The sequence below is a fragment of the Procambarus clarkii genome, chromosome 23 (genome assembly GCF_040958095.1).
Source record: "Procambarus clarkii isolate CNS0578487 chromosome 23, FALCON_Pclarkii_2.0, whole genome shotgun sequence".
In the NCBI taxonomy this organism is placed as follows: Eukaryota; Metazoa; Arthropoda; class Malacostraca; order Decapoda; family Cambaridae; genus Procambarus; species Procambarus clarkii.
The window spans coordinates 33,380,507-33,408,488 of record NC_091172.1 but is presented as its reverse complement, the minus strand read 5'-3'; the positions used below and the strand labels follow the sequence as shown (position 1 = coordinate 33,408,488).

At 44.7% G+C, this 27,982-nt stretch overlaps 1 protein-coding gene across 1 annotated transcript; it reads left to right on the top strand.

Annotated features, from left to right (window-relative positions):
- The first annotated feature begins 15 nt into the window (after nucleotides 1-15).
- Nucleotides 16-27,982, top strand: LOC123764002 (RAD52 motif-containing protein 1). The gene is made up of 7 exons (XM_045751434.2): nucleotides 16-311; nucleotides 4,439-4,534; nucleotides 4,725-4,810; nucleotides 11,792-12,011; nucleotides 14,226-14,395; nucleotides 26,208-26,352; nucleotides 27,280-27,982. Exons 1-7 carry the CDS (start codon nucleotides 309-311, stop codon nucleotides 27,379-27,381), a joined length of 822 nt encoding a protein of 273 aa, XP_045607390.1. The 5' UTR covers nucleotides 16-308; the 3' UTR covers nucleotides 27,382-27,982.

Genomic DNA, 27,982 nt, shown 5'->3' with positions numbered 1-27,982 from the left:
GGACAGGAGCCATATTAACGTCCCTCTGGCCTGAGGACAGGTTGCATTGAGCTGGTCGCAAGGCAGATCGTCGCTGGAGAGATCGGGCGCTGGGACCGGTCACCGCCATAACAAAACAACTTGGTTGCAAGGTGCTCCATTCAAAAGCTGCATCTCGCTAAGGAAAAATATCGCCCCTAAATCAACACAACAACAAAATATCGCTGTTTCAAGAACATCTTTATATAGATTGTTTATGTACATTTGAATTGCATAAGCAACAAAGTAAAAGTGCTTAGGGGAAAGTGATATCAATGTTTTGAAGTATTATGGTAAGTGCACCTGGTGAGGCAAGTTAAATGGTACATGACGAATTGCCTTGTAATAATTATAATTATTAATTTTCTTGTTTTGATAAGTTCATCACTTGAGTCAGTTAAGCAAGTCCCAGCTGTGTCTGGGTACAAGTGACAGGATGAATAACTTACTATTATTAACATCTTTATTGACAAAATTAATTACAATTTTGCCTACTCTGAGGATTTCAATTAAGTCTTATTAAAGTGAGGATAATGCTGGTATTCACTCTCGGCGCATTTTATTACTATTGAAACATGCTGCTATGACAGTATGTACACTCAGGATGAGTTGCGCTGCCCAGTAAACTCGCCTTTCGGGGCAAAATTAAATTAAAATTAATTTAAATCCCGATGTCAGGGTCAGGAAACCTGTACTGTCGGTTATCAAGGTCTACCTAGATCAACTGCAGACCGACAGGATGCAGCCCACATATGGGTGCATACGCTGGCTTTATTCTACAAGCCTAACAGGGCTAACAACACTGCAAACCAGGCATGATAGGGCGGATCTCAATGAAACTTTTAAAATACTGAACAATTTGGAGGATGTTGATCCGGACAATTTCTTCAAAAGGTCAGATGTAACACAAACAATTAGGAGCAACGATTTCAAGCTCAACAAGTCCCTATGTATGACTGAGAACAGGAGATGCTTTTTCGCCCACAGGTGTTTATAAACACACAGAACTACCTACCCGCAAAAGCCAGAAATGCCAAAACTCTGTTAAATCACACATCTGCAAGCTCATGGTGAGAATCTCAAGGGAGAGAATCGTCCAACATCTTGGAGAACAATATTGTAAAATAACGCAACATGGGTTTTGGAGGTCGAACAGGGTCCTGGCCGCACGGTACCTCGTTAATGTTCCTGGCCCTTGGGCGTGTGTAGCCTTGGGTCACAGGTTGCAGCCAATTGTCTCGACTTCGAGTTGAGGAGCAAGTGACAGCTGCCTCCCGGGTAAGTCCCTCTTCTTCTTTATCTTTGGTTAGGTAGCTCCGGGGAGCCAAAGGGGCTCTCCACAGAAAACCAGCGTTAAATGTAATGCAACATTATTTTCTGGGTTAGACCCAGAGGCTCCCTGGCATCCCTCCCTCCTTCCAGTCAGCGTTTTTTTCACATTTTTGATACTCAACCTCTGAACTGAGGAGAGATGCCTCCGGGTGTGCAGACGGATGCGCGGCGGCTGTGGTGACATCTTACTTGTTTCCTTGTTTTTGATTGGAGAGTTCTGTTTGCTAGTTAGACTTTTGGTTTGCAATTTTTGACCAGCAGTAGTTTGTTTTGGAATTCCTTCCTTTCTGGGTGCCTGACCTGGTACATGGCAGACAAAGACTGCTTCCAATTACATGGGGGGTGTCTTTAGGCCAGTGCCTCTTCACGAGTGGGCCAGATTCTGACTCTGGTCCCCGGTAGGCCTAGAATTCCTTCAACTGACTGTTGCCATGGTCTAATATACTGTACTGTATACACATCAGCCCGGTATAGCTCTAGGGAGCCTCCGGGTATCACTCAGCAAATGACAATTCATTACATTCAACGCTGGTTTTTTGCCAGACTTCCCCGCCCTCTTGTGGCCAAAATATGCCACCTACGATTTTTTTTCCCCGTGATCAGGGAACACAAATAAACACTTTTATGAGCTAAAATATTTTTTTGAATTTTGTTGTTGTTGCGCCTGTGGGTCAAATAATTCCAGAGCAGCTTAAGGGTTAAGAGTGCATTTTATTTGTTGTCCAGCCAAGCATGGTATGAGTATTTCCTTCCATTTCTTCAACTCATTTAACCCCTAAGCTGCTCTGGGCTATTTGGCCTTTGTCACCCACAGGGGCATAAAAAAAAATCTTATAAACCTGTTAATTTGTGTTCCCTGATCATGGGAAAAATAATAAAAAAAAAAATTGTAAGTGGCATATTTTGGCCACAATAGGGTGGGGAAGTCTGGCAAAAAAGAGGTGTTGACAGATGAAGCATCAGAGGCAGTCTGCTTTGTCCCAGCTGTCAGGCGGGAGTTGCCACAAAGATATTATTTCCTAATTATTTCAATGTGTCTGATTGATTATTTCAGTTTTTTTCAAGTAATATTATTCAGTAGTGTGTAGTGTAATATATTTATATAATAAAATGTGTGAATCATCGCTGTACTCAAAATTATGGTGTGCATATTATTGATTCAATTATTATGTTTATAAATCAATAAACAAATACTTTGTCGGTTATTACACTATATACACAGGTTATATATAAGTATCTGCATGTTTTGTTCACCATAATGAACCACTAATTTGATATAGTTAGTCAAAAAGCAATGAGGACTGGCCACTACATCTGCCAGCCAGCCACTCGCCACCACTCTCTCCCTCAAAAACACCTTACTTGCCAACATCCTCCTCCCACCATACTGTTTTTGCTTTTATTCACTATATACAGACATTATATATAAGTATCTACATGTTCTGTTCACATAACTGTGCATCTAAGCTGGTATAGTGCACAAAGAGCATAGTGGTCACTCTTACACAGCATGACAAGTCAGGAAGATGACACCACCTCCCTCACCAAAATGGCTTCTCCCAACACTGCTTTTGCTGGTCTTACACTATATATACACGTTATATATAAGTATCTACAATTGTGTTCACCATAACGAACCACTAAGTTGGTATGCCGAGTCAAAAACAGCAAGGAGTGGCCGGGACACCAGGCAGCCAGCCACTCGCCCCCACTCTCTCCCTCACCTAATTTGCCAACATTCTCCTCCCACCATACTTTTTTTTGCTTTTATTCACTATATACAGACTTTATATATAAGTACAATATCTGCATGTTTTGTTCACTAAAGCAAAATACTAAGCTGATATAGTAAGTGCAGACAGGAACAGATGGCCACACACAATCGGCATGGATGCTACAGCCCTCCCATCCTCAACACTACTCCCCCACAGCACAGTATAAATTATCACAACAATCCTGCTATTATCAGAATCCTGGTCATTTTTATCACAGTCAGGGGTCTTCTGTAATACTAGCATGGCATAAAAATACCAATTACATATATTTTTAACATTTTTAGGCGATGCTGTGGTCACAAGCTGAACAGCAGTGCTGTGAGCTCATGCTGCTTGTGTTAGCCTTGGTGGATCATTCAGTACTGGGACTTTTACACCCGGGAATATTACCCACGATTTAAAAAAAAATAGAGACTGTTTACAAGAGCCCTGAGGAAGGTGAGGTGAACCCCCTTGTAGTTGCAGGCCATTTAAATCTTGCGTGGTACTCCAAAACGTCATATGGAGGGGTTCGCACTTTCGCATCAGTAACTCAACACGTCATATGAAGTGTTGGGCAGTTTAAGGGTTAAGGCCCATTATGAAAAATTATTTGAATGTCAAGAATATTATTAAAATAAAATAAAAAATGCACAACAAGGCTAGTAGGTGGAGCATAAAGAGCCAGACCTCACTTCTACCTTAGTGCTATTAGATAAGCTCAAGCTGCCTTTCTGAAGCCTGGCCTCAGGCTGAGCCTGGGAGTAGAACAACTCCCAAGAACCCTCTCCAGGTATGCTACTGTTCTTCTTCCTCTTTCTCTTGTAATAATAATGTTTGTGAGATAATGTATACCTATCTTAGAAACAAGAAGTTAACTACTCAATTGGCCATTATGAAAGAACATAGAGTTTAAATACCTAATTGGCAGATAATTGCAAACCTAGTCATGCAAATATAATATTTTTCTAAGTGATTATAATTATTAGATGTTCATACTTATGTCATGAGCCAAATACTTATTACTATACTTTTGAACAGCCAGTTTTATTAATTTGTTAATTTAGTGGTCTTTCTTCTTCTCGTTCTCATACAATCCTGCCGTACCTCTCACCTCGCTCTGATCATGCTTCACTGATATTTAACAGCTTTTTTTTAAACTAATACTGTATACTGTACTGTAAAAGCTCAGGGTTTTACATTTATTTAAAAAATAATATTTATATCTTATATATTATAAGATTTATATCTTGAAAGATTTATAACTGCATATCCAGGGAACTCTGTGATTACTGGGAGAATGTAAAGTGTAATTGCAAATTTACAATTTTCAGGATGTTGAGGTGATACACGTTGAAAGCCCAGAAGATGAAGGTCATCAGCTTTATTTACCATGGATAAAGTGGGAAAGCACTCAGGAGCACTTAGAGGTTGCCCATATCTAACAGCTTTATATTTCTATCTTACTTAACCCTGTTTTAAATGAATATTGCATTCTTACAGTATTTGATAATACAATTTTTGCAATTCCATGATTACAAAATACTGTATATGCAGTTTATGGTTCTTTATACATTAATATTAATTCACATATTTTTCTGTTCCTGCTACATCTGACAGCATGAACTGGAGGCAAAATTTGTTCAATTTGGTCTCATACACCGAATATCTGTTTACAAAAGCAGATTTACAAATATAGAAGAAACGTAAGTATTTTGAACATGTATATGTTTTTGCCAAAAATACACTTTCAAACTGTCATGATCTTTCATATAATAGGTTAATGAGAATAATTTAAAAGCCAATTTGCAAAAAATTAAAAGTTATTATGCAGTGTGGTTTAGAAGCAATTTGACTATTTGGTTGGTTGCTCGTGTCTTGTTACCAGTGTCTAAAAAAAAAACCTATAGCTCCTGCTCTATTGGATAGAATGAAATGGTAAACCAGGACCTTCCTAAATATACAGCATCAGTACTCCAATAGCATGTTAAGACATGAAGGGATTTCAATATGAAATGGGTAGAACATGCTTCTTTCTAAAACCCATAAGAATTATTTTTATTGTCGAATTTAATCTCTGTCTTATTTAATCTGGGTTCCCTTTTAAGATTACTGTAATTACATTCCTTAAATTGTAAAATGACACAGGTTCGATAAAGATGTTTTGTTGGGGTTACGGCCACTTTGGGCCAGTAACCGGGTTCATGCTGTTATAACCTCCTCTTCTGTAAGCAACCCCAAGTCGGTGGTAAGCTTTCAAAAACTAGCCGGCAGGTATTAGTGCAAAGAATAAAAGGTGGGATAAACAATACACAATTACACCTTCACCAATATATTAACCCTTAAAGTGCGCATCACTTCATATGAAGTGTAAATCGTTTTACCAGTCAACTGCGCTTCACTTCATATGAAGTGTATGGGTACCGCGCACGATTTGAATGGCCCGCGGTGTAGCTGGGGGTCCCATACGCTGCCCAGGGGCTCTAGTAAACAGCGGCCATTTTGAAAAAAAATCCAGCTCACGCTCCGATGGCATGGGAGGCCTCAGTTTAGCGAGAGTCACCATGGCGAGCGCACGGTCAAACGCCTCACGAGCACGCATCACTCAGTCCCTCACCCCAGAGCAAATAGCCCACGAATTATTCTCTGAAGGTGAAGAAAGTGTGTTTGACGATTCAGACAACGATGAGGATTATACACAGTTGTCGGGAGATAGTAGCAGCAGCAGTGAAAGTGAGAATGACCGCCATGCCATGGCGAGGCCTATACGCTCTCCCATGCCTCCTCGCCCATTTTCTACCCCAATTCTACCACGACCTCACAGTTCCTGTGGATATTTTCTGTTTGAGGGTGACGAGTCAGAGGGAGGCGACTCCTTTTCTGGGTTTAGTGACTCAGATCAAAGTTTTATTGAGCCTGTGGCTGGTACCAGTGGTGTAACTGGGCGAGAAATTGTCGCGTCAGCAGCATCTCGCCCAGCCAAGCGCCACCGCATAGCACCACATGAGGGACCAAGACCCTCGTGTTCACGTGCACCCACCTCACGTGCACGTAGCCGCCGTGCTTCTCGCAGACGGTATTCAGCTCCTGGTCGCCGGTATGCATCGCTTCCTCGCCGTCTTTCCTCTGCATCTCGCAGGACGCCTGGTGTACTTGAGTGGAGTGATGGTGACGATTTTATTCCTAATATTCCTCACTTTGACGATAAAGATGTAGGGATTACAAACCTTTTCCCTAATCAAGGTGAGGACATGGCTGAGATGGAATATTTTACAGCATTCTATGATGAACCACTCATGGAATACATTGTACACCAAACGAACCTGCATGCTGCTTACCTGATTGAGAGGGAAATCACAGAATTTTCACGACTGCAGCGTTGGAAAAATACCACAGTGGCGGAAATGTATGTGTTTTTGGCACTCTGTTTGTTGATGAAGCACTGTCACAAACATGCAATAAATGACTATTGGAGCAAGGACAAGACAATACCAACACCTTTATTCGGGAAATATATGTCACGAGACAGGTTTCAGATACTCCTCAGGTGTCTACATTTTGGAAGTGTTCAGGACCGAACACCTGATGATAGACTGTGGCGAGTGAGGCACTACATGAACGATGTTATTGGAAAATTCAGAGATTTTTACGTACCAGCACAGAAGCTGGTGGTTGATGAATCTCTCATACTTTTCAAGGGACGTGTTCCATTCAAACAGTACATTCCCTCAAAACGAAACCGATTTGGCCTGAAATTTTTTGTTCTTTGTGATTGTGAGACAGGATACGTGTTACACATGATTCTGTACTCGGCTAGTGATGTAGACATTCCCGGTAACGACGAACATGGATTCTCGGGGAGTGTAGTGAAGACCATCATGGCTCCGTGGATGAACAAGGGACACATTTTATACACAGATAATTACTATACAAGTCCCTTGCTAGCTCGGTTCTTGCTAGAAAATAGAACCGGATTGGTTGGTACAGTAAAGCCACAACGAAGGGAAATGCCTGTGTTTGACAACGACATTGCAGTTGGTGAGTGTCAGAGAAGGAAAAGTGATAACATTCTGTCAGTTCGGTGGAAAGACAAAAGAGAGGTGAACTTGTTGACAACAATTCATGATGGAACAATGGTGAACAGTGGGAAAGTGAGCCATAAAACAAACGCACCACTATATAAGCCAGACTGTGTTTTAGACTATAATATCAACATGCGGTTGATTGATAAATCAGACATGATGATTGGCACTGCAGAGTGTGTGCGGAAGACATGTAGGTGGACGAAAAAAGTGTTCTTCCATCTTGTGGACATGAGCATGCTGAACTGTTTCAACATGTACCTTGTGAGAACTGGACGTAAGCCCACTTTCCGTGACTTTGTATTTGATGCTGCAATACAGTTATTAGGAAAGTTTGCAAAAGATGTCCCAGGTATTCAGCGGCCCATCATAAACCCACTGTTGCAGCATGCTGGTACTCCACGCCTCGCTCACACTGAAGGCTTCCTAGCACACAAACTTAAGTATTTGCCACCTGGTGTGAAGCGTGCAATAGCCCAACGTGATTGCTTGGTGTGTAAAACAACGACACGTAGAGACAAGAAACGGAAGCTTGTGCAAACATGGTGTGAAACGTGTGGTATCCCATTATGTGCTGTCGACTGCTTCAATGACTACCACAGTCTAGAAATCTTCTAAGTGTGCTTCAAAGTGTGTATAGCGTGTGCGAGTGTGTAAATATGTAAACATATAAGCAGAACATATAATATAATAGACTGTAATGACATATTATATTGCCGTAATTGAAAACATTTGTGTGCGCCTGTGTATACTCAAATACTGTATGCAACAATTATTGATACAAAATATGTTCAAACAGTATTTGAAACACAATTAGTGAAAAAAAATTAGATAAAATGCGCTTAGACATTGTAAATAAATAGCGCGAAAATATATTTGTGGCAACTCTGGCTGTTTGAGGACCGCGCGCAACATCTCCCGGGCGTGTACTGCATGAGCGACCATGCAGATTGTGACGTCATCGCAGAGCTTCTCGGCTCTATTGCAACAAAAGTAAGTACAATAGAATTTTTTTTTTATTTTTCCCGTGATCAGTGAACAGAACTTAACAGATTAGCAAAAAAAAAAAATTTTTTTTTTTTTCAAAATGACATGCGCCTGTGTGGATAGCAGGATATTAGACCCCGAGCATGTTAAGGGTTAACACCTTCACCACTATACATATTATATTAAAGTATTACTACACGTATTTACAAAGTGTCTCTTTCACTCAGGACACAATACATCAGCAGTGTTCATCAATCATGGTGAATCCACTTTCCAGGTACACGTCTTCCACACCTAATGGCAAATAATGGCAAGTTCACCTTCTTCAACATGGGCCAGTCCACACACACCGTATCTTCACGATGAGTCAATACCCCCACCTCCGCTCTCCAGATACGCACTGGCAGAGAGTTTCAGCAACATGCTGACAAAGGTTTCAAACAGTCACATACAGGGGTAGCTAACACCCTGCCAGAAGTCTCTAGCAGCTCGCTAGCAGCACTTCTCAACAGACGCACCACTGTCGTCGTCATGTAACTCTTCCTGGCCAATCCCGGGTACGTCGGCTCCTCCAACACTGCATAAACCAGCAGGTAACACACTGCTATAACCGACGGCAGTCACTTTGCCCTCTCACAGGACCAAGTCATGAGTTCTTGGATTGCCCAAGGTGAACTACCCTCCTTGATGCAATTGCCTGCTTACTTCACCTCTGTGAAAATAAAACATCATTAGCTAGACAGACAGTATACTAGGTAATCCTAGGATAACACCCTTTCACTGGGGAATTGACATTGTAAATTGTAGGCCACAACCTAGATGGCGTTGATCTCGATACGCCACCCACCAGAGGTCTTCATCAACCTAACTTTCTGAGGCAGGAAACCAGAGCCTTTCACTGTTGCCACGCCACTATCAACTGATGGCGTTGTCTGAGTTGCACCAAATACCTGGGGAGTTGGAGTGCAAACCCATAGATGGCACTGAGATCGCCACTCCATACTCCAGCGACGGTGTCGATACTGTAACAGTTGGTAACAAATGATACAGCAAAAGAGCAGTCACAAATTTCCAAATACTTGCATCTGGCCACCTAATCTAACTCTGTACTGTTTCTCCAATTCAATTTTAAAATACCACCAATGCATTGTGACATGTCGTGTTACTAAATCTTATCAGATCTTAACTTGCATTGGTTCCCAATTTATGAATTGAATATTTGAGTGATTGATGCCAGTGTGCCAATACTGTTTGTGGTGTTATTACCCTTTATACACACATTATATATAAGTATCTACATTTGTGTTCACCATAAAGAACCACTAAGTTGGTATGCCGAGTCAAACAGCAGCAAGGAGTGACCACCACACACCAGCTAGCCTGCCACTGGCTGCCACTCCCCCACTCACCTCACCTGACTCGCCAACATTCACTTTTGACCATACTGTTTTGTGCTTTTATTCACTATATACAGACGTTATATATAAGTATCTGCATGTTTTGTTCACCACAGCGAACCACTAAGCTGGTATAGTGAGTCCCGACAGTAAAAGGTGGTCACACAGAGTCAGCAGATAATTCCATGCTTACGCGTACTCCATTTATAATAATGACAGGTTTCGGGCCCTTGTTTTGTTTGTTTTCCTTTGCCAGAGACCACACTCTGCTGTGGGACTGCCACCGACACCGCCCCCGACACAGCACTCTATTGTGGCACCGCCCCCGACACAGCACTGTTGTGGCACTGCCCCCGACACAGCACTCTGTTGTGGTGCCGCCACAGACACAGCACTCTGTTGTGGCGCCGCCCCCGACACAGCACTCTGTTGTGGTTTCGCTACAGACACAGCACTCTGTTGTGGCGCCGCCCCCGACACAGCACACTGTTGTGGCGCCGCCCCCGACACAGCACACTGTTGTGGCGCCGCCCTCGACACAGCACTCTGTTGTGGCGCCGCCCCCGACACAGCACTCTGTTGTGGCGCTGCCCCCGACACAGCACTCTGTTGTGGCGCTGCCCCCGACATAGCACTGTTGTGGCGCCGCCCCCGACACAGCACTCTGCTGTGGCACTGCCCTTGAAACAGCACCCTACTCTGGTGCCGCCCCTCAACACAGCACCCTGCTGTGGCGTCACCCCCGACACGGCACTGCTGTGGCGCCGCCCCTCAACACAGCACCCTGCTGTGGCGTCACCCCCGACACGGCACTGCTGTGGCGCCGCCCCCGACACAGCACTCTGCTGGGGCACTGCGCTTTGCTGTGGCGACACCGAATCTGCGCTCTGTGCTTCATCTGATTGTAGCTGGGTGTTATAGACAATTTGTTTGAAGACATTTGAAATATCTATGCAGGCATTTATTAGCGATTCTATGTTCTGCGCAGGAATTTTATCCAGAATTGCCCACATCTTCAAGAAACTAATATTATCCTTTGAGCAGAGCCAGTATGCAGTGTTTTCTCTGAAACCATTTTTCCTTCCATTATTAGTCATATTGGTACATTTACTGTGTATGACTGCTGGGCAGAGTTGACATTGAAAGCTTTGCTGGTGATCTACCTCCTTGTGGCATTCTGTGCACAATTTCCCCAAAGACATTTTTACTGAATACTTCTGTTCAGTGATGGTGTTAAAGTAGTGGACCAGGTGGGTGGTGTCTGGTGGGTGTTGACCAGTGTGGGGGTGGGGAGAGACCAGCCGGTAGGAGGCTGTATGAACAGGCTGTGTTGCCACCTCGTGTCGCACTCTTAATTTGTTTGTTCTTAATTTGTTTTGTTCACGTGTTAAGAGTACATTGTTTGCATTTTCCCACTGGTTATCTTACAGTGGAGGCATCTAGTTTCTGTATCATGGCACTAGTAACCTGGATACATTACACTTGTTGGAAACAGTACTAGTAAGCACACACACACACGGTGGTAACGGGATGTGGACCTACGCTGGGATGGCCCTCATTTACACACAACGGACTTATTTTGTGTGTAAGTTCACTTGCCTCCGGGTCTCGCCCAGAAACTTGCTTTTCATTATATTCACTGCTGGTTGTTTTATTAAAGTTAATCTAGTGAAGTCTTTCTTCTTATCTCTTCTTCAATGGTTTCCAGAGGCTATTGCTCTCTTGCCTCTCTGAGGGGGGCCAGGGTCTGGCTTGTGGTCCCTGGTAAGCTGAACTCCATTGATTAATGCCCTAGACTAATACTGTATATCGCATATCAGTCCGATAGCTCCAGGGAGCCTCCAGGGCTCGCCCAGAAAATGGCACTTCATTGCATTCAACACAGGTTTTATATCATGACATTTACCACATTAGCAGTGTAACATTTGCAACAATAGGCAAACTTGCATAATAAGCAACCAGGAAATGGTGGCAGGAATTTTTCATGGGTGTTTAGGTAAACTCCACAACATCCACTACATCATTGGTGTAAAAATCAAACAGTAATAGTTAAAATCACCAAATGACGATAACCAGACTTCAAGGTTTAAAATATAGTATGGCACTTAGTGTGTTGATATTCTGATGTACCAGTACATTATTTTTATTTTGCAGTATTGGTAGCCACTGTACTATATATATTACATAGGAAATAAATTTGATTAAAAAACATATATTTCAGTGAAAACATATGGTTTGCATATGTTTCATTCTACTCCACATGGGATTTTGAAAGGGCTCTTCAATTTGATGGCAAAATTAAAATTGGAGGCAGTGAAATTAGAATAAAAAGAAAGGGAACTGTCAGACTGCAAAAGAGAATTCTACTCCCTCCCTACAAGGCCCAAGACTTGCTCACTTATTATCTTGGATTTAATTGTTGGATATCAAAAGTTATATATGTAAGTATTTATCAGTCATTTACTTGCTAAGGAATGTGAAACTTTTTGAGAGCCAACACATGTAGACCAGTTGATCTGTTATTGGAGAAATTCATATATTTATATGTTTATATATTTTACAGTGATATATGTAATTGTGTTACCCTTTTCTGTGGAGAGCCCCTCCGGCGTCCTGTAGCTTTACTGGGCTGATGTGTATATATTACTGTAGCAACAGTCAGTCGAAGGAGTTTTAGGCTTACCAGGGACCAACGCCAGAACCTGGCCCCTTCAGAGAGGCACAAGGAGCAATGACCTATAGACACACCCATGTAGTTGGAAGCAGTATGTCTGCCATCTGTGACGGTGACCCACTTCCTATATCTTTCCCGTTCCAGCTTCAAGCGTCATATCTCTACAACCTGAACTTTCTCTGATGTTCAGGGAACATTTTGGTGTATATGAGGGTATGGAACATTATGATGTAGCAATGAATTTGCCATTTTAGTTTGATTATACACGTGGTTTACGCCCTTTTGAGTTACAAGATGGCGCCGAGGCATTCTGTTTCCCGCCAAAGGAGCGTGACACCTGCCGGCTGTTGATTGGCCAGGTAGGGTCACGTGACATCGTGGAATCAATGACAAGGAGCCCTCAGGCGGTGTGACGTCACAAGGCAGAGGGCTCTGGGCGGCGGGAGCCCCTGCGGGCTCAGTGTGTCACGGCCCGCCTTTGAGAGCAGACGCGGTCGAATGAGCTCTGACTTTGGAGGCTAGAAACCCCCAACCTGTGGACCCAAGCAGCCACATTGATATTGCAGATGTCATGTGACCTTACTCGACTCATAGGGATTACATAGAAACAAGGCTTGGCTGACGTCAGAGTGCCAAGAGCTCTTTTGCTGATAGTCTGTGGTTGGGATTAACGCTGGGCGGGATCGTGAGGACGGTTCCCGCAGGCCACGTTCAAACGCACCAGGCGAGTTGCTGTGCCTGGGGCAAGTCCACAGGAAGACTGAGAAGGGGACACTGAACCAGACTGCAAGTTTGACTACAGTCCCAGTGTGGGAGGAAGACGACGACGTGCACAGGGACCCGTCTCCAAGACCTCAGGAGGAGGGCCTGCCTGCAGAGTGTGAGAACGGCGAGGACACGCATCTACGAGTCAACCGAGGACCGTGTGTGTACAAGATCCTGACCAACGGAGGATCGAATGCCAGGACCAAGGACCTCGGCAACCCTCACCAGAGGATATGTCGACTTTGTAGCAGAAAGAGTTAAGGTAGATAAATTCCCTCCCCATTACCCCTTGGTTTAGATGAGCTAGAGTATCATTCATGTCAGGAGCATTGTTTTTATTATTATTACTGCCAGTATGGTAGGGTTAGGCTAGGAGCCAGGTTACTCATATATACATGAGTTAATTGTATATTATTATGTGTGGTCCGGGGGTCAGGGGGGTCCTGGTTGGGTTCATCTCGGAGGGGTTATGCCAGGGCCCATGGTTCCGCTCGTTGAGGTGGGCCACAGGTGCCAGTTTCAGAGCCGGTGCCGCCTTTGGTCCTGGCTGCTGCCTGGTCGGTGCGGTGCTCACTCTGTGCACAGATCGGGTTCTCATAAGGGGCATAGGCCCTTATGCATTCTGTCCCATTGATGGGCCGATGGGGGAGGGGGAGGCTTGCTCTGTTCACTGACGCCTGGTCCCACGATTCGTGGGCTTTTCAGGCCGTTTCTCGCAGCCTGCGGTGGCGTTGGGTGGCTTCTCCTTCGGGGGGTTCGGGGCTGGCAGGGCAGGCCTCTTCTACGCTCTGTCAGGTCGTCTTGTAGTGGGTGTGCTTAGACATGGTCGAAACGATGACGTCTCTCAGGTGGGTATCCACCTCTTTCCAGTTCCGAAACGGGACTGTGTGGACCTGTGGGGTTCTTACCTTTCTGGGTGCCTGTCCCAGTTGATAGCGGATATAGAATGCTCCAAATCACATGTGCATTTCTATAGGCCATTGCTTCTTCGTGCCTCTCTGAGGGGGGCCAGGTTTTGGCTCGTGGTCCCCGGTAGGCCTATAACTCCACCCACATCGACTGATGCCAAAGTCGGACATTAGCATATCAGCCTGGATAGCTCTGGGGAGCCTCCGGGACTTGCCCAGAAAATGGCGTTTCATTACATCCAATGCTGTTTTTTTGTTTATTATTGTATTTGAAAGGTATTTTCTTTTCTTTATTTTTTTTTTTTTAGATGGAGAGGGAAAAAGAAGTTGAAGTGCCTGATGTTGTACGATATGTTTGCATGGTACACATCCAAATTCCAAGGGAGGAACTTTGCAGTGAAGGAGTGGGGATAGGTGAGGTCCCTTTTAATAATGCCTCTCCAGTATCATGGGGATATTCAATTTGTTGTGCAAGGAGGTAAGGCACCATTAGTCAACTGTGAAAATTTTGCAAATGCCACCTATTTAAATGATTTAGATTTGTATTTTTAGTTTTCATTTCACAATTGAAACAAATTAAGCTATTACTGTCCTATTTAAATACCATTTTTTGTGGGAAGTCCCTATGGCTCACTGGAGCTATGGGGCTAATATGTGATACATTAGACCAGGGCATTAGTGTATGGAGTTCAGCCTACCTGGGGATAGCTGATAACTATGGGTCATAGCTGGATTATAGCTACCCCTATCCCTCGTGGGGAATTTAAAATCGTGCGCTAGAGCTTAAATCATCTATATACGTATTGCACGGTTTCGGTAAAGTTACTCCCATCATCTATATATGTATTGCGTGGTCTAAAGGTTAAACTGTGCAGCACATCAATTATAACAATATTGATGTGTTATAGTACCATGGAAGACTTAAAAGTCCCGTGGCAATACAGGGTTCGGATCAGCTTCCTCACGGCTTTTGTAAACAGACGCCATTTTAGAAAAAAATCATGGGCAACATTCCCGGGTGTGAAAGCCTCAGGTACTGAGTGAGCAACCAAGGCTGATGCATGCAGCATGAGCTAACAGCACTGCTGTTCAGCTTGTGACCACAGCATCGCTTAAAATTGACAAAATAAATATGTAACTGGTATTATTTAGTGATGATAGTATTATAGAAGACCCCTGACTGTAATAAAAAAAAGACCGGGATTCTGATAGTACAATGGGGCCTCAACTTACGATGCTAATCCGTTCCCAGAGACGGATCATAAGTCGAAATATTGTAAGTCGAAGTGATTTTTCCCATAAGAAATAAAGGGATTTGAATTAATCCGTTCCCCACCCTCCAAAATATTAACATACAAATACATTTTATACTGAATACAATGTTTTTTCTAACTACAATACAGTACCTAAGTTTATCTTACCTTTATGGAGGGCTCTTGATGGCATATGGAAGATGGTGATGAGGGGGGAGGAGGAGAGTTGTTACTGTTTGGAAGGGGAGTCCCCTTCCATTATCACATCAGGCAGTGATGTTTTCTCTGGGGTACTCTCTCTCCTACGTTTTGCCTGAATACCACTAGGACCTGGTTGTGGCTCAGTGCTTGTTTGTCTCACTACAAATTTGTCAAGAGACATTTGTTTTTCCCTTCGTTTTAACATTTGTCTGTAATGATGCATCACTTTAGCACCCATAATGTCCTTTTTCTTAGCCAGTATGGTGGATATCGTTAACTGAGATTTGTTGTACTGCCTAGCCAGTTCAACAACCCACACACCATCTTCATATTTACGAATGATCTCGTTTCTGCTCTATGGTCATCCTTACATGGGATGTCATATGTTGAGCCTTACCACTGACTTTCCTGGGACTCATGGCGTGATATATAATAATTACTTTAATGTTCAAAATGCAAAAAATCACCACAAAAGCGAAATTTCTTATAGGCGCGATCGTCACTAAGCAGGCAGCTGTAGTAAACTGAGGCAGGTCGGCCGCGTGACCGGGAACCACGCGCTCGGTCGACTCGAATGTGTACCAACAAATATCGTAAGTCGACGACACCATCGGATGTCGAGTCGCATTTTTCGATGAAATTTACAACGTAACTCAAAATTATAGTAAGTAGGGGCAATCGTAAGTCGAGGTGCTACTGTAGTAGGATTGTTACGGTGATTAGTGCTGTGCGTAGTATGGTGGGAAGAGTAATGCTGAGGGAGATAGCGTCTGCTGACTCTGTGTAGCCACCTGTTACTATCTGCACTCACCTTACCAGCTTAGTGGCTCGCTATGGTGAACACAAATATAGACACTTATATATAACATGTGTATATAGTGAAATAACAGCAAAAGGAGTAAGTTGGGAGGAGCCATTTTAGTGACAGGTGGCGTCATCTGCTGGCTGCTGTGTCTCCTGTCATGGAATTTTGTTGTGGCCACTATGTTGGTTGGACACCATACCAGCTTAGTTCTACAATTATGGTGAATAAAACATGTAGATACTTATATATAATGTGTGTATAGAGTGTAATAACACCACAAACAGTATGAATGGAGGAGGAATGTTAGTGTGTCTGGCCTTGAACGAGTGAGGGGGGGAGGGAAGCATCAGCTGACTGTGTGGTGACCTCTGTTATTGTCTGAACTCACTATACCAGCTTAGTTGTACAGTTATGATGAATAAAATGTGTAGATACTTGTATATAATGTATGTGTATATAGTGTAAAAACAGCACAAACAGTATAGTGGGATTAGGAATGTTGGCGAGTGATGGAGGGAGCATCAGCTGACTGTGTGGCGACCTCAGTTATTGTCTGACTCACCATACCAGCTTAGTTGTACAGTTGGTTCACACATTTTATTATATAAATGTATCACACTACACAACATTTAATAATATTACTGCAAAACAACTAAGAAAAAATCAATCAGAGACATTGAATAATTAAGTAATAATATCTTTGTGGCAACTCCCGCATGACAGCTCGGGTGGAGCAGACCTCCTCCGGCACTTGCTCTGTCAACGCCTCTTTTCTGAGGGAAGCCCCGTTTGCTCCCCGGAAGTTATCCAGGCCTGATATGTAACTATTAGCTTTCTGGCATCAAAATGCATGGAGTTCTTGCCTACTGAGGACAACGAGTCAGAACCTGGCCCCCCTCAGAGAGGCATGAGGAGCAATGGCCTATAGAAACCCCCGTATGATTAGAAGCATTCTATGTCTGCCATTGACCGGGTCTGGCACCTAGGTGCCCCAAATCAAACCCCTTATTCTGGTGAAAATATTGTTACCGAAAGCCAAATGAGTTAACAAAACTCCCCAAATGAAAACTAGCAAACTAACATGACATCATCTCATCGCCGCGTCGCTGTCTGCACACCCTTCCCCCCTTCCAGGGAGGGCCGGCAGTTTTTGGCTGCTGTGATACTGGTAGGTCAGGTGCCTCTGGCTCCTGCTTTGGTTTCAGTTTCTGTGCCTTATGGCATGGGCTGTTTGTACAGGTGGTGTGTGAACCAGGAGTAATATTCTACAGTATGCGGGCTGCATGCACCTAGGGTTTCTTTCCCTAGGTGCCCTGTAAGTAGTGTACTGCTCTTGGGGGCTTGGGACTACCTCCTTGAGATCTACCTCCGCTGTGTCTTTTACTGCTTGGTATTTGACTGCCCTTGGAGTTAGCTGGGGTTTCTGTTGCCTTGTTTGCCTCTGGATAGGAGGTAGTTTTCGTCACTGGTAGGAGCGCGGGGTACTGCACAGCTAGTTATCACCTCTTATAGCATCTGACTGTTCTGCCTGGGTATATTGTCCTCCAGTGAGGTTTTTCTTTTGTCTTTGTTTTCCTGCCTGGTGGGGGTCTGCCTTTGATTGGTTGCCCCCCTCTCTATCTTTGTGTGTTCTTAGATAGACAATTCTGTATTCTTGATAGTACCCCCTTCTAGGCCCCCCGTGAGTGGACATGTCCCAGGGGTTCAGCTTTTAGAAGTTTGTTTGGTACTTTTGGGCGCCGGTTCGCAATACCCTGCCTGGGCTTCCCTTAGCGTGTTACCAAGGCTAAGGGCCCCGGGAAACCCCGCAGGGGCTCTGTGGTCCGATGGATGTGACTATCATCACATGTGGCTGCTCTATCTCCTTTGTCTGAGGGTGACATTCACAGGTTTTGCCTCCCCCATGCTGCCTGTAGGGTCGGTGGTTCTTTTAGCCGAGAGTCGTGGTGACGTTGTTGTTGGTACGTGCTCCAGTTCATCCTCGCTATTAATCATGATCTGAGGGTGCAGGCAGCAGCTGTGTTGCGTGCTAGGTTCTGTTGCTGCAATGCAATGGATTGGTCACTTCCCCGGATGCCCTGAGACTGCCCCGTTTTGTTTTTGTTTTCAGGAGTCGCTTCACCTTGGTACCTTCCACCCTTCCTAACCCCTTCTGTTGTGTGTCCAGTCCCCCCTCCCCCCTCCCTGGCTTCTGGCTCCAATTCATTAGCGGGTTCGGAGGCGGGGCGGGGTCTAGTTGGTGATGAAACTTGGGCGGTTTCAGGGGGGTGTCCCCTTCCGGGGTCGCGGCAGAAGCATTTGACCCTGTTCCTCCTGCCTGGCTCTGGGTCCTTGGAGTGAGGTTCCTAGGGCAGGGGAGGGGTTGATTTGGGGGCCCTTGGACCCCGATGGACCCTGCCTGGGTTTTTGTACCCTCGGAGCAGGGCTTGGTGTTACACAGAAAGGGGTACTCTTTCGCTCCCTCCTTGTACGAATTGGATTTAGTGTCTACCCCTCCCCGGCTTCTGTTCCGTGTTCCCATGGGTTCCGTGGTTCGTCCTTCCGGAGATTTTCGGCTTCCCGCATCCCTTCTCATTTGGTGCAGGTACTGTACTGTATTCCTTATGGATTACCTGTGCAACCCGGGTTGTACCTTTATGATGGGTCTGTGGTCCTTCAAAGGATCTTCATGTCCGTACTAGGTTCATTATGAAGTTCTGGAGTCGTCCTGGTTAGCATATTGCCAGTTCTTCTCGTTGGAGGCTTGGCACCCGTCCAGTCGGTCTGTGTGCCTGAGTGTCCTGGGAGGGGGGATGACTTTGAGTGTCTACTTGCTTGATTGTTCACCCCTGCCTTCCGCGGGATGTTGGTGTGATGTAACTTCATGGGCTGATTCCTTCCCTTTCAGCTGCCTTGATCACGGAAGATTTGCATACACGTGGCCTGCTGGCTTCGGCCCTGCGTTTCTTCTCCCTCTCCTCAAGCTGTCCTTGGGTTGGCTTGCATTGGGTGTGGAGGTGCTTGGAGTACCTCTGGGTCTGGTGCGTTGCCCTCAGTGGTGTGTGCATAGTCTATATTGTTGTAACTGTTCACTCCGCTCCTGCGGGATTCGGTTTCGTGGTTTTTTGCTTCTCTCCTCGTGTGTCGGCAGGAGGTGCTTGCTTCTTCCTTGGAATCCACTTGGGCCCTGGCTCTTAGGTTGTCTAAACCCTTTTGTCCGTTGCTGTTTGCAGAGTTTGTGGTAGTGCAGTCTTCACAGGCAGCTTCGGTTAATTGCTGTCCTGTCGGACTTGTTGGTCTTCCTGGGGGCTCATGGGGGGCCTTCCCGGATGGGTCATGCCAGGACTCGAGATTCTTCCCATTGTGGTAGGCCAGTGGTACCAGATTTGGGGCAGGCGCAGGCTTCGGTTCCGTCTTTTCTGGTTGGCACGGGTATCGTCCTGTGCGCCGCTTAGGTTTTCGTCTGGTGTGTCGGCCCTTTTGCAGTTCGTCCCATTGAGAGGACGATGGGAGGGAGGCTCGTTCTGTTTCCTCACGCCTGGTCCCGCAATTTTGGGCTCTTCAGGTCATTTCGTGCAGCATGCAGTGGCGTTGAGTGGCTTTTCCTCCTTTGGGGGGGGGGGGTTCAATACTGGCGGGGCAGCACCGATCCTGCGATCTGTTGAGTCATCTTGGCTTGGATTCGCTTGGGCATGGTCACATTGACCTCGTCTCTCAGGTGGGTTCCCACCTATTTCCGGTCTAGAAATGGGACTGCGCAGACCTCCGGTTCCTTCTGGACTTGTACCCTCTGGATGCAGGTGATGAGTCACAATAACGTGGCTGAAGTATATTGACCAGACCACACACTAGAAGGTGAAGGGACGACGACGTTTCGGGCCATCCTGGACCATTCTCAAGTCGATTGTGATGAGGGAAGATGATTGAAGGCAATAAATAGGCAAGAGAGAGGTGAGGAGCAAGGCAAAAGGTACGAAAGGTAAGGTGTAGTAGAGGGGATAGTAGTAGGAATAAGAACTGCAGAAGGAACATTGACCCATACGAGGCAGCTCCTATTTAACTAACGAATGAGAAGGGGATAGTAATAGGAATAAGAAGAGGATAGCAGGGGAACGTAAGAGAAAACAATGAACAGAAAAAGAAAAGGAAAGAGAAAGAAAGATAAATGGAAGGGTAAGCTTATGTTAGGTCACGTTTGTTAGAAAGATTAGAGCATTTGAGTATATACTGTGAAAGGGAAGAGTCAACAGCAACAAAGCCAGGACTCAAGTTCATATTGGGTACGTTGTGTATTAGAGCCGATTCAACAAGACGGCGTCTGTGTAGAGTAGAGGCAGGAAAGATTATTTTGGAGGAAGACCAATCAATAGGATGATTAGAATCCCTCACATGACAGAAGAGAGCATTGTTTGTGTCTGCAGACTTAACACTTCTCTTGTGTTCTTTAAGTCTGTCATTAAGTGTATGGCCAGTTTCGCCAAAGTATTGGAGAGGACAAGACAAACAGGTAATAGAGTAGACACCAGCAGCATTAGAAGCAGGAGGAGCAGTGTGAACTAGATTGCTACAAAGTGTGTTAGTTTGTCGAAAGGCGAGCTTTATGTCAAGAGGACGAAAGATATTAATAAAAGTTTTGAGGTCAGATATGAAGGGAAGGCATAGTACAGTGCTACTAGTGTTGGAAGCAGGTTTAGGATGAAAAAAATTTCGGTTTGCTTGAGAGTAGGCACAGTTGATAAAATGCAAAGGGTAACCAAGGCGAGAAAATGATTTGTAGATAAAGGCACTTTCAGAATCAAGAAACTGAGGGTCGCTGATGCGTAGAGCGCGGAGGAAGAGAGAGACGAGGACACTTTTCTTAACAGGAGGAAGATGGTAGGAAAAGAAGTGAATGTACATGCCACTATGCATGGGGTTGCGGTTGACAGAGAAAGAGAACCCGGACACAGAGTTATACCCATCCAGTCCCACTCGTATGCATGTCCAACCCATGCTTGAGTCTGTCCTGGGGCTCCACCTCCACCAGGTTACGAGGTACAATGGTGGTGGTGAATGTTATGAGGTACATGTGACCGTGTCAGGATGTTCTGTGGTGACATTTTGATGTGATTTTGTTACTGAGGATGCATATTGGGGGTTTGGTCGTGGCATTTTGTTTGGCCTTTGCGTGGTTTCTCCTGGGGCCTTCCTTGTTTGTGCTCTTTGTTACTATGGTCTTCTCTGGATCACTCATTCCTTGCCCGCCTTGCAGTGCCTGGCTTAGCCCTTCCAGGTACGTTGGATTCTCTGTACACCCCTAGTTGTCCTCACCTAGTTGTGCTTGCTGGGATTGAGCTTTGCCTCTTTAGTCCTGCTCCTCTGGCACTCACCTGCCATATACATGGCCTCTGTGCTTCCCTCGTTGTTCTTCCCTAGTTGTTTGCTGGGTAGAGCTCTGGGTTTTTGGTCTCTCCTCTCGCCTGTCGTTCGACTAATGTACGGCTTCCTGTGCCTACTGGGCTCTGTCGTATCTCCACTTGACACTGTGTGTGGGGTCAGCCTCCGCCACTTCCCTTCCTCATGCATTCCATTTGTCTCCTACTCTGACACTGGAATCCTTCTTTCTGTCATTTCTATTACTCATTGGGCATCCGTTCCACCTGTGTTTCCTGGCACGTGTGCCCCCTTGTGTTCATTGGTCTGTCTTATCTACCCTCTCCTTTCCTTTGAGGGTCTTGCTTGTGGTGTTGTTTTCCCCCTCTGGTTCTTCTGTCTCCCAGTGACGTGCAGTTTCATTCCCGTTGTCTCTTATCTTCGTTCGTACCGCCTTGATTCGGGTGCTGGTCTGGTGGTGACCCTTACATTTTTCAGTCAGGTCTTGTGTTGGGACAAGACCAACAATTGTGTTTTTGACGTGCTTTTCGTTTCTGTTTGCAGCCTGCCTTCTTCGTTCCTCAGCTTCCTGTTCTCCTACACATTGTGTGTTTTGTTTGTGCCTTTTGGCTCTTCTATTGCCGGGTTTGGGTTTCTGATTCCTGATTTTCTCTGCCTGTTGGCATTTTCAGTCTCTGTGTACCTTCTTTAGAGTCTCTGTTGGGACCATTATCTCTGGTCTCCTTGCGCGCTCGCTGGCGTTGGGAAGTTTTCTGTACGGCAGACGTTCCATCTCCTCCTTTGCCGGCTTGGGTTTCTGGCTTTGCTTGCTCTGTGGTCGCACCCGGGATCTTCCCGCAACTCCACCTCTTCCACGGCTCGTTTGGTCTATGGCGGAGCTGGTTCGGCTCTGCCTCGAGTCTTTCATCTTCTGTTGGTTTTCAGGTGGTTTCCTTGATGGTGTCTCACCTGCGTGCTTCTTCTTGGTGGCAGTGTTGGGTTTTTTGGCGGTCCTTCCTTTCTTCTTCTGTCCCTTCTTAGGTGGCTGTGATGTGGGCACAGTCTTGTCCTTCTCTTGTGAGGTTCAGGGCCATTATTTTTTTGCATACTGTCGCCTCGTATCGTGCGGCACTGGCAGAGCCGCTTCAGCTTGTGTTCGGTGTTCACGTTCCTTCTGCGCCATTTCACAAGCTGTCTTGTGCGTTTTCACCTCCAGCCTGCTCATGTGCCACCTGAGCTGTCCTGGTCATTGGACAGTGTGCTCTCTTTTCTTTCTTCTCAGTTTGTTGTGGCTCCTTCGGTCCCGGTTTGTTTCTCGGAGGCTCTTTTCCTGTTGGCAAGTGCCTCTTAGGGGTCAGGTCGTCGGGGTACTCCATGCTCTCCTCTGGTGCAGGGATTCTGCTCTTTCAGTCATGCCGGTCGTGTACAACTGCAGCCGGTCCCTTCTTTTCTGGCGATGATTGAGACTGCTGATTTCCGGAGGGGTCCTTGGGTTGTTCATGCTTGGTTGGTCAGGCTGGGGGTGCATCGTGCGTTGTCCGGTTGCGGCCCTCCGCCGTTCTTTGCGCGCCACGATTTCTGTGTTCATGAACGCGCTTTGGATTGATCCGGTTTCCCCTTCTTCCCTGTTTGCAGGTGTGGGGCTCCTGGGTCATCCGCTAGGTTATTACATCTAGCCAGCCTGCGGTCTATCCCCATGCCAGTGACATACGTCAGTTCGCTGCTCTTGCTGCCGTCCTTGGCAACGTGTCCTGGTCTGACATTTAGGTGAGGGGATTTTGGTGGTCAGACGGGGTCCTGGCTGCTCTTTATCTCTTGAAAGTTCCTGGGCCTAGTCGGGACGGTGTCGCCTTGGGTCGGTGGTTGCAGCCGGTTATCTCGACTTACGAGTTGAGGGGTGCACTGTGACTGCCTCCCGGGTAGGTCCCTATATTTTTCCTCTGTGGGGAGTTAATTCCTGGGAGCCGAAGGGGTTTCCCCCAGAAAACCAGCGTTGAATGTAATGAAACACCATTTTCTGGGTGAGACCCAGAAGCTCCCCGGCATCCCTTCCTCCCTCCAGTCGGCATTTTTTTTTTGACCTCCAGCCTCAGAACTGATAGTGGATAAGCGGCGTGGTAGGTCTGGGGCTCCCCCTTCCCTCTCTCGGGGAGGGGGGAGCTGCGCAGACACCGGTGCGGTGACGTGTGACGTCATGATTGTTTGCTTGTTTCTTTTTGGGGAGTTCTATCTACTTGTTCGGCTTTTGGTAGCGCAATTTTCACCAGAATAGGGGTTTGTTTTGGGATGCTTATCTTTCTGGATGCCTGACCCAGTTAATGTCAGACATAGAATGCTTCCAACCACACGGGTTTCTATAGGCCATTGCTCCCCTTGCCTGAGGGGGGCCAGGTTCTGCCTCGTGGTCCCCAGTAGGCCCATAGAACTCCATACACATGACCAATGCCAAAGCCTGACATTAGCATATCAGCCTGGATAAGCTCTGGGGAGCCTCCGGGTCTCACCCAGAAAATGGTGTTTCATTACATTCAATGCTGGTTTTTTGATGCGGGCCTATCACCATTTGTATGGTGATCAGATGGGTTTGTTGATGGTGTCTCACCTGAGAGTTTCGTCTAGGCGACAGTTTGAAGTTTACTGGTGTTCTTACCGCTATTTTCTTTCTTTTTCATAAGTTGTCTTCTATTTCTGATTGGGTTATCTTGTCCTTTCTGTCTTGGCTTATTCAGGACCATTATTTAATGCTTAATACTATCGCCTCGTATCATGCGCTGCTAGCGGAGCCGCTCCAGCTTGCGTTCGGGGTGGATATCACTGCTAACCCCCGTTCCATAAGCTTCTTCGTGCTTTGTTTCACCTTGAGCCTGCTCATGCGCTGCTTGAGCCGTCCTCATCCTTGGAACAGGTCCTCTCCTATCTTTCCTCTTCTCAGTTTGTGGTGGCCCCTTCAGTTCAAGATTGTTTTTCCAAGGATCTGTTTCTGTTGGCATTGGCCTCTGGTGGTCGGGTCAGTGAGCTTCATGCTCACCGAAGGGTGTTCTGCCTTTTTTTTCAGTTTTTAGTTGTAATTTTATTACCATGTGGGGTTTGTTTTGTTATATGTACCTTTCTGGGTGCCTAACCCCAGTCAATGGCAGAAAAGGAATAACCCCAGCCACAGGGGAGGTTTTCCAGGGCTATTGCTCCCTGTACCTCTCTGAGGGGGCCAGGTTCTGGCTCGTGGTCCCTGGTAGGCTGAACTCCATAGACTGATGCCCCAGTCTAATGTATCATATTAACCCGATAGCTCCAGGGAGCCTCCTGGGCTCACCCAGAAAATAGCATTTCATTACATTCAACGTTCTTTTTTTTCTGAGCTATCACATTTAATTACTACCTAAGGTAATGTTGCAAGTCATTTGACCAGGATCATGTATAGTCAGTCATGGAGACATACCAGCAGGAGCAATACAGGGATCTTTATAAATATCACTGCATAGTTATTTAATTGTCAGGGAATCACTGGAGAAAACTCAAGCCAGCCCAGAATAATTGAACTCAAAATTTGTTCTGAATTCTTCATTGGATCCATGCCAGATGTTCCCATGGAGCACACCACAAGAGGTGACCCATAAGACTACGTTGTGACCTTGTGGTCACAACGTAGTCTCCTTGAACTTGATATTCGTGATTCACAATAAGATTGGTGGTCACTTATTTAGTTGTGTATCCCACTTCTCTGTACTCATATCAAGGATCATGGGCTAGTTTCCATGATTTTCTCTTTCAGTCTCATCTTTCCTCGGTTATAAGAAAGATTTAGACAAGACAAGGATGATTCTTGGCTTGTCAGGGATCAACACTTATATCTCTTTCCCAGTTTTCCAGATGAACACTTTGGCTGTTATTCACCTATTGGTTTCAATACAGTCTTGACTTCTCTCTCACTGCCTTAGAGTGCTTATTGGCATGCTTTGGTTCATCCAAGGTTCAGCGACTGACTGGGGTTTTGGGTTGATTGCACCTCTTACCATCTTTGGCTGTTTTCCCTCAGGTTGAATCCAGTGGCAAGAACTTTCAGCCAGGGTAATTCACCAGGATATTCAGCATCAGAGCATCAATGTCTTGGCCCACCTCTAAGGGCTGACTCCTTTAGGCTTCCAGTCCTCGACTGCCTGCTGGCCAGGAAATGCATGTTAACTATTCTGGGCAAGTTCGGCTATTTGATAAATTAGTCAAAGTCCCAGTTATTGCTTTAACAGGAACTGTTTCAGAAAATCCTTTCTCCCTCATATTGCAGCCTTTTGCGGAATTAGTCCCACAAAAGGAACCTCCGCCTTATAACTAGCACCACATCATATCAATTTCGAGTTACCGATCTTTGGTCTCCCTACGCCACCAGATAGAGATCAGACATAACTCGTATCTTACAAGAACTCCTCAAGAACTTGTGTGATTGCTCTAAGCATTTTACGTTGTTGATAACTACTGTGAGCAGCTTGTACACCTGTCCCAGCCTAGCTGCACACAATAGTGATCCCACATTACCTAATCTCAGACACATGCATTATGCAGTAGAGATTTATTTTGCCAGGAGGATCGGACAATACTTGCTGGACAATCATTGGTGATGTTACCTTCATATACATAAAATAGAGATACAATATGTAAGCAAAGATAAAAAAGTAGTTGTGATTTAAACTTTCATAATTTTTTTTCAGATTTGCATTTCAATCGGCAATGAAAGCGGCATTTTCCAAATTCATTATCATCAGACTTAAAAATGGGAAGGTAACAGTAGAAGTTGATACCACACAGTGTGATCCCCTAAAATATGATTCAGCTTTGGACAAACCACTTATCAAGGTAAAATGCAAGCCATTTGTATAGAATACCATTTACTGATATAGAGCAATGCCCATTAAACGTTTGTAAAGAACAACATATTAATTATTTAAATGACAGGCACTTGAAATAGACCTTACCAGTTGTAATTTCTTGTATCCTTTGTTCAGTTATTCATACTTGTAAATAAAGTTAAAGTTGAGTGTTCAACTTTGGTTCAGTTCAGACAGCTTACTATATCATTTGCTATGTATTGTGACAACTTGAGAGAACAGGCTTTGTGTGTGTATATTCTCTCTCTCTCCTTTTTTTTTTTTTTTTTTAATGACGATTTGGATGCTTGTTTGTTTTCTTTTTTTACGGGGTAGGGGGGAGTTCTTTGGCTCTGTTCGGATGTAGGATGCAATTTTAATCAGTTGGGGGTTTTGTATTGTTTCGCCTACCTTTCTGGGGGTATTTCCCCAGTAGATGGCAGACATGACAATACTCTAAATGTAGAGTGCTCATATAGGCATTGGTCCCTGTGTGTCTCTGAGGGAACCAGGGGCCAGATTCACGCAGCAGTTATGCAAGCACTTACGAACCTGTACATCTTTTCTCAATCTTTGGCGGCTTTGTTTACAATTATTGAACAGTTAATGAGCTCCGAAGCACCAAGAGGCTGTTTATAACAAAAAAAACAGTTGATTGGGAAGTTTTCATGCTTGTAAACTGTTTAATAAATGTAAACAAAGCCATATGGCACTGTCAGTTTGGACAGCTTCAGGGAGCCTCTGGGGGCTAGCCCAGAAAATGGCATTTCATTACATTCAATGCTGGTTTTTCAGTAGTAAACAGAAGATAGAAGATTTAAATAAACCTTAAACTACAGTACTGTACTGTATATTCAGTGCTATATATCTATAGGTTATAATAAATGATTGCATGGTATTCTATTTTGTCTTTCAGGTAAATCACATAAACTATGATCCAGACGATGAGGAAAATTGTGAGGATTTGGATAATATTACTGAAGAGCAATTAGAAGAACTTCTTAATGTATCTCTGTGATTTGTATAATCTGATTTGTGATTTGTATTTTTAATGAAAATCTTGTTCAGCTATCAAATAAATACAGTACTGTATATTTTAATTTGTGTTTTGGTCTTGTTGATACAGTGACAGTTTTACTTTTGAGTTGGTGCTCAGTAGCTGATGATCTAAGTGGTTGTGGACTGTTCTTTCACTCTTTTTACATTCTAGTTTCTTGTTTTTATATTCCCTTCCAAGTTAGGTATAGTTGTGCTGGGTTAGCGCTTTCTCCTATGAGGCATTTTTCATTAGTTAATGTGTACCAGTACTGTAGACTCTCTTGTACTATCATTTGTCAGAAAAATAGTTTTGGTAGTTATTTAATCCTTCCCAACCATAAACAAAATTTCATTTCTATTAAATTTTGTTATTGTAGAGTCCTTCACATTTGAATAAAAAGTTTTATTTAATATCCAACAACTTTTAAAAAGTCTTTTACATCACTTATTGCACACAAATATTGTTGGAAGACAGTTCTTAAAAGTTAACAATCAAAACACTGCAGTTATTATTATTTATCATTGTAAACACTAATACCTGTACAGAATACACAATATTACAATAAACTGTTTTTATAAAA